This window comes from Panthera uncia, chromosome F2 (assembly GCF_023721935.1).
Source record: "Panthera uncia isolate 11264 chromosome F2, Puncia_PCG_1.0, whole genome shotgun sequence".
In the NCBI taxonomy this organism is placed as follows: Eukaryota; Metazoa; Chordata; class Mammalia; order Carnivora; family Felidae; genus Panthera; species Panthera uncia.
The window spans coordinates 9,306,546-9,313,664 of NC_064812.1; the positions used below are offsets into that span (position 1 = coordinate 9,306,546).

A 7,119-nucleotide genomic window follows, 5' to 3' on the forward strand; every position below is an offset into this window, starting at 1 on the left:
GCGGCGCGCGGATCATGGCATTGGAGTTCCCGGGCTTGCAGCCGCCGCCGCCGCCTCATCCACGCACCCCGAGCGCCCCTTCTTCCCGGAGCAGCAGCGGAGAAGGCGAAGCGGCCGGCGGGGGCGAGGCAGATGGGGCTCAAGGCGCGCAGGGCGGCGGGGGCGGCTGGCGGTGGCGGCGACGGGGGCGGCGGCGGCGGGGCCGCTAACCCGGCCGGAGGGGACGCGGCGGCGGCCGGCGACGAGGAGCGGAAAGTGGGGCTGGCGCCCGGCGACGTGGAGCAAGTCACCTTGGCGCTCGGGGCCGGAGCCGACAAAGACGGGACCCTGCTGCTGGAGGGCGGCGGCCGCGACGAGGGGCTGCGGAGGACCCCGCAGGGCATCGGGCTCCTGGCCAAGACCCCCCTGAGCCGCCCGGTCAAGAGGAACAACGCCAAGTACCGACGCATCCAAACTTTGATCTACGACGCCCTCGAGAGACCGCGGGGCTGGGCGCTGCTCTACCACGCGCTCGTGTGAGTACCCAGCCGCTCGGCGGCGCAGGTTGGGCCCGGGGGCGGGGGCCGGAGCCGAGAGGGCTCCGGGGCTTCAAAGCCCAGGGGCGCCCGTCTGCCGAGGGGGAACACCGGTCTGTCCTCAGTGTTTCTCCGCTGTGCGTGTCCGTGTGTCTGTGAGCCACTCTCTGGGTGTTGGACACCAGGGCTTGAAAGATGCAAGCGTGATTACCCAGCTAATTTGGAGATTGGATTGGCATGTCTGTGGGCGCGCGGGTGCGCATTTATGGCACCTTCTCCGGATGTTGGTATCGAAGCTTAAAAGAATGATGTGGTTTTTCCAATTAACGTGGAGGTTGAACAGCATAAAGCGGATCCTCCCCTATGCTCTGTTTCTGCTTGGGGTGGGTCCCTTCTCCTGGGATCGCTACGGAGTTTAGATGATGCATCTTGGAGTTGGGGATGGGAGTGGAACACTGCCCATAGTGGGGTGTGTGTATGTGTGTGTGTGTGTGTGTGTGTGTGTGTGTGTGCGCGCGTGTGCGTGCGTGTGCATGAGCGCGGGTATCAGTTGCTTGCTTGTGCTGCCCTTCCTAGGGCTCCATCCTGGTGTAGAACCTGGTGTTGCTCTAACTGGGAGCTGGGACTGGTCAAAATGCGTGTCTTTGGGTTATTTTTATGGAAGTTAATGAACACGAGAGCGAGAGTACGAGAGAATGAGAATATCTCAGGATCGAACCTGGAGAGCTGGGGCTTAACGGTGCCAAGAGATGAGGGCCGCAATTTATTTTGGCTGAATACCTGCATGATTTGGTCCTGATATTCCCTCCACCTCAGCTGCTGCCCCTAGCCTGGCCTTGGCTGGACAGGGGTGCGGGCCACGTGAAGGGGCCTGGGCTGGAGGTTTGACCCGAGGCACCCTTCCCCTAGAAAGAGCCTCCTTGCTAGTCAGGATGAAAATGCGTTGCCGGAGAAGGAAGATGGAACTCCCTTCTGCACCTGACACTTGGGACAGAAAATCTTATACTTGGGGAGAGAGACAGGATGTAAATGGTGACGTTCCACCCAAGAGAGGAAATCAGAACTGTCGGCACACCCCAGGGCTGGCAGGGCATTTCCAGTTACCCCTTGCCTCCTGTCTGTGGCTTAGTCATTCTGATGGCTGCTTCTTGGGAAGCTGTACGTTACCAGCATTTTCGCGGAGAATTGGTCATAAGTTTGGCCCCTCCTGTGCCTTCAGTGGTGGATATTCCCCTGTGTCCTCCTGCATTTGACCCATGACGGATGTGGTCCCAGGGAGTTCAGGGAGCCTTGGAGTTGCTGCCTGCCAATCATCCTTGGTTGAATTGCTGTTCCAGATTTGGCCACCAGGTGGGGGCGTCTGCACAGGACCTCAGACTTGGCAACAGGTTTCTTTGGAGAGGTTGCAGAAGCCTGGAGAGGATGCCTCCCTGAAACTGGCAGGAGGGAGGGGGGCATCCGGCCAGAAGGAGCTGGCAGGAGGGAGGGGGGGCATCCGGCCAGGAACATGAATTTTGGATGGTCCAGACTCCAGCATCCACTTCTGCATGAATTTGCAGGTGTTAGTGGCTGGAGAGAAGGGTTACCAGAATCTTCTACTTGCTTTCTTCAGGTGGTAAAAAGCGATTGAAAATACATTCATTTCTGTTTCTAGCACTGTATTTAGTTAAACTGAACTGAAGGGGGTTCAGTTAAATTGGCTAATTAGTTAAATTAATACTGGAATGTGATAATGAAAAAAGGCACTACAATGATTTGAATGCACACAAACATACCTACCCAGACTCGACCTGCCTTTTGCATGTGAGTGGTGCTCACCATTTATTGGCTGACTTCCAACCCTGGGGTCCCACGGCAGCTTGTGGGGTACCTCTTTCTTTCTTCTCCTCCCACCATTCTCAGCTAGCACCCCTGCGCTGCCTTGTTCAGCCTGGAGGAGGCATAGCTAAGGCCTGTTACTGACGGAGTCTCGGTTTTATCCTTCTTTCAAATTATTCCATCACGCGGAAGCAGGTTTGAGACTGCCAAAGCCTGTAGCCTCAGTTTCCCCGAGAGGGCCAGGAAAATCTGAGAGTGTGGGATGAGGAAGGTGAATGCCCAACTAGATGCTTTCAGACATGCAGATCATTTATTTCATTGAACTCTCTCCAGGATCTTATGAGGTGGGAATTACTATCTACGCTTTATAGATGAGAGTAAGAATACTTCAATGGGACCACTTGTCCAGGATCACACAGCTACTGCTCTGGATGCTCACATCCGAATGCAGTGAATCAACTCCTGTTTTGGGAGCCTGGATCCCAGTTCTGACCCTCTGCCAACAATTTGGGGGCTCTGGGTATTTCACTAGGCATCCCTGGGTGCCCCTCACCCCATTGGTAACACAGGGCTCTTAGGAACGCCTCTGCCCTCACTTGCTGGCTCCCGGCTGGCAATGGCTAGAAATGGAATTTGGAATCAAAATGGGCTAGTCAGAACCCAGGAAGCACAGTGGCAGGAGAACGTGGAGGGGGGCTAAGGTGCTGGTGGCAATGCCGGTTCTGATGGACCGGGAATCGCATACCTAGTTAGTGGGTGCATCGTACGCCCCTCCTCCAGCTCAGAAGGAAGTGCAGTCAAGTGAACAAATTGAACTTTTCATTGATGATTCAGGGTTTTGCAAGGCACTGAAATTCGTGCTCCGAAGCATCCATTATCCTGTTCTGGGCTGTAGCTAATGGCATGAGGGGGGCCAGGAAATTGGGCTGACCACGGGTTCACACGCTAGCACAAGCTTTTCTTTATATTTCAAATGAACCAGTTCTGTGAGATGCACTTGCCTCCCTTCTGCCCTAAATAGAGACGATACAGCAGATGCGGAAACCAAAGACCCTCACCCCCAGTCTTCTCCCTTTGCCTTAAATGACCATCCCTGTTTTCTCCTGGCTACTCACTTTCACCCTTGGCCCAGCTCTGGTGTCGTTTTCCTCCGGGAAGCTTTCGGCTGACCCGGCCGTCCCCACCCCACGTTGAGCTAGAATTGCCCTCCTCTGCAGTGCCCCCAGCTTTGGGATTTTGCACATTGCATTGGGTTGATCTGCTTGCTCGTCTCTGCCGTTGAACTGAGAGCTACTCGAGAGTTGGGCCGTGGCGTTCTCTGGCTTCGTTCTCAGTTTCCCGCGGGCTGCGGGGTCCGTGGTGGTTACTCGTGTACGGGTGAGCGGAAGAATACTCTCGGGTGAACCCAAACTGTGCTCTGTGCGGCTTTCCTGCTGTCACCACCATTGGCACCACAACACATAGGCACAGTCAACATTATAGGACGTTAGTGATAAGAATAGCTCACAGGAGTCTTAAAATGGACTGAGGGGAGGAGGGGGAAAGGGTGGGAGACCAGGCTTTGACCCCAGTGTGGCCCGTGCCTTCTCTGCATCCCGAGCCTGAAAAGGATTCTGCTGTTGCAGAGAAAGTGCTGGACTTGGAGCTCCCGTCCGGACTGACTGAAGTGTCTGTGACTTCGCACGAACTGCACGTTGGGGATGACGACACTCTGCTGTCATCTGAGTGACATTAGCCCAACGTCAGGCCCTCAGGATTCATTGGTTGATTATGAATAAGGTCTCCCTAAAAGCACATACCGGGGCGCCCGGGTGGCTCAGTCGGTTAAGCGTCCGACTTCAGCTCAGGTCATGATGTCGCGGTCCGTGGGTTCAAGCCCCGCGTCGGGCTCTGTGCCGACAGCTCCGAGCCTGGAGCCTGTTTCCGATTCTGTGTCTTCCCCTCTCTCCGCCCCTCCCCCGCTCACACTCTGTCTCTGAAAAATTAATAAGCCTTAAAAAAAAAAAAAAAAAAAAAAGCACACACCACTGTTTGTTCTGGCACCTTCCGGGGACTCCCCCTTCCTAGCCTGTCAGTGTAGAGATGCTGGCTTCATCTTGCGGGATTGACACTGCACTCGCTTCCTGCTGCCCTCGCCGCCCCCCTGCAGCCAGCCGGGTGTGATCACTCGCTCACTCACCCGTTGACAGAGCGAGGGCAAATGGTCACAAGAAGTACCCCTGTTTGCATTCCCCAGCCCTAACCTCAACCCTAACCCTAACCTTAACCCTGAGGTGGGCTGAGCCCCGGGACATCATGAGAGGTGGGGCCCGAGGACCCAGCAGCTGCTCTGGAAAGGAAAAGCCCGGCTGGTGGACTTCTTAGCATGTTGACTAAAGATCCCTCTTTTTAAAAGCGGATCAGGATTCCAGGTGCTTTTTTTTTTTTTTTTTAATATGAAATTTATTGTCAAATTTATTGTCAAATTTAATATGGAATTTATTGTCCGGGTTCTTTATCCATTCATCTGTCGATGGACATTTAGTTCCTTTCTACATCTTGGCTGTTGTGAATAGTATTTCAGTAAACATGGAAGTGCTAACACCCCTAATTTCAATTCTTCTGGATAACGATCCGGAGGTGGGATGGCTGGGTCATAGGGTCGTGCTGTTTTTCATTGTTGCGGGACCTCCGTATTGTTTTCCACAGTGGTGGCACCAATTTATGTTTCCACGGACAGTGTGCTAGGCCTGAAGTTTCTCCTCATCCTCACCAGCATTTGTTTCTCTGTTTTTTTTTTGTTTTGTTTTATTTTGATCATAGCCATCCCGAAAGGCATGAGGCATGCTATCATTGGGTCATCCTTTCTTGGGTTGTGAGAGCCTGGTCTTTGGAGTCAGACCTGGGTTTTTTTTTAGTTTTCTTTTTTTTTTTTTAATGTTTTCAAATTTATGTTTAAGACAGAGAGAGACAGAGCATGAATGGGGATGGGGCAGAGCGAGAGGGAGACACAGAATCCGAAGCAGGCTCCAGGCTCGGAGCTGTCGGCACAGAGCCCGACGCGGGGCTCGAACTCATGAACTGTGAGATCGGGACCTGAGCCGAAGTTGGACGCTTAACCCACGGAGCCACCCAGGCGCCCCCATGGAGTCAGACCTGGGTTTAATGCAACTCTGCCATTTCCTAGCTGTGGGACCTGGGGCAGTCTGCTCACTTTCCTGGATTGCAGTTTCTTTGTTTCTGATCCGGAGAGAATCATGCGAACCTCCCGGGGTTGACATTCAATTGAGGGGATGATATATAACACCTAAACATGACGCTGTGCTGGTTTGCAACCTTGGGCGTTCCCGGGGTTAAATCTGAGACTGGCCCCGTGTGCAGAGGGCAGGGAGAGACCAAAGAGAGAGGCGGGCCACTCCAGATCCATAGGCCGGCAGGTTTAATAAGCAAGGGAACTTATCTGCGAGGCTTGTCGTGGGTGCTGGAAGCTGAGCAGATCTCCCCACCCGCCCTCCAGAATCTTAAAGGTTTTCAGAGAGTCCTTAATGGGATTCAGTCCCATACGCAGTACAGCCGTCTGAGCAACACCTTACTCTCCAGGCTGCGTCTTTGGCTCAGCTCCCACTGTGGGAACCGTGGACAGCGCGCACATTCCAAGGTCGAGGGAGGCGGTGAGGTCCAGCTCGCGGGTCACCCGGCGGTCACGTCCTCTCGGTGACCTCCTCCAGCGCACTGCAGATACTCAGTAAACATTGTTTCCTTTTTTGCTCCCGCTCTCAGTCGCCTTCAATCTGCCTTCCCCTGGCCCCCCTCATAGGATCCCCTCGCCCCTCTCCCCTCTCTAATAACCTCATGTTATTTTCTTGTGGTTTTCTGAATGCGTTGCCTTCTTTCTGCCTTTCCTTTTTTTATGCTACTGTTTTATGATACCAACCACCGGAGTCGGATGAAAACGTCGAGGAAGGGGTTGACCGCAACAGCGCTCAGTGTCAGGTCTCCGGGCCCCCGTGAGGCCGTGTGCTGGGCGGGCCTGTGACCGCAGTTGCCCGGTGTCTCACTGTCCAGGACCCGGGCTCACATCAGGTGGCCTCAGCACTGGAAGGGAGACTACGGGGTCTCCCCTTTACAGGTGGAAACAGGTTCTGAGAACCTGCATGATTTGCTCAGACTCTTGGAGCGACCTGAGCGGCAGAACGGGGATCCCACAGGTGGGTCACAGGGCTGTCTGCACCGTGTCACTGTTGTCCCCAACGGAAGACGATGCGGAAGACAGGTAACAGGGAGAGACTGAAACTCTGCCTTCCTGGAAGAGGAGCCTTGTACAGCTGTGTTTCTGAAAAGTCCCCAAGGAAGGGCTCTTGGCCAGCTTAGTCGGTAGAGCATATGACTCTTGATCTCCGTGTCCGTGAGTTCGAGCACCACACTGGGCATAGGGCTTCCTTTAAAAAAAAAAAAAAAAGTTCCTAGGGGAAGGCAGTGTGGCTGGTCTGCAGACTACGCACTGAAGCACAAGGCTTTTCAAACTTTGACATGCGTGTGACCCACCTAGGTTAGAAGGTACCTTAAGAAAAACCTGGCAGACTTTTCTCGAACCGGTCATCAATTTGTGAATCAAACGGACTCTACCCTCCTCCTGAATAATACAGTGGAAATGAACAACATACCTGCCGTGGGGCCTGAAATGACCGGAGTCCATTCATGAAGAAATAATTAACAAATTCACATTGTGGGACGTCTTGCAATTTGTCTGGCACGGACTCTTCCAAAGGTCCCTGATGTAAAAACAGAGAGACCTGTCTCGCTTAAA

General features: G+C 53.9%; 1 protein-coding gene across 1 annotated transcript; it reads left to right on the forward strand.

The window, feature by feature from the left end:
• Positions 1-12: 12 nt before the first annotated feature.
• Positions 13-6,079, forward strand: LOC125924389 (potassium voltage-gated channel subfamily KQT member 3-like). The gene is made up of 2 exons (XM_049632899.1): positions 13-515; positions 5,913-6,079. The coding sequence occupies exons 1-2, from the start codon at positions 133-135 to the stop codon at positions 6,028-6,030; spliced, it is 501 nt and encodes a 166-aa protein (XP_049488856.1). The 5' UTR covers positions 13-132; the 3' UTR covers positions 6,031-6,079.
• Positions 6,080-7,119: the final 1,040 nt, after the last annotated feature.

Coding starts and splice junctions, on each gene's coding strand:
- LOC125924389 (XM_049632899.1), top strand. CDS start 133: ATGGGGCTCAAGGCGCGCAGGGCGGCGGGGGCGGCTGGCGGTGGCGGC. Junction 516..5,912: donor CTGCTCTACCACGCGCTCGT/GTGAGTACCCAG, acceptor CTTACTCTCCAG/GCTGCGTCTTTGGCTCAGCT.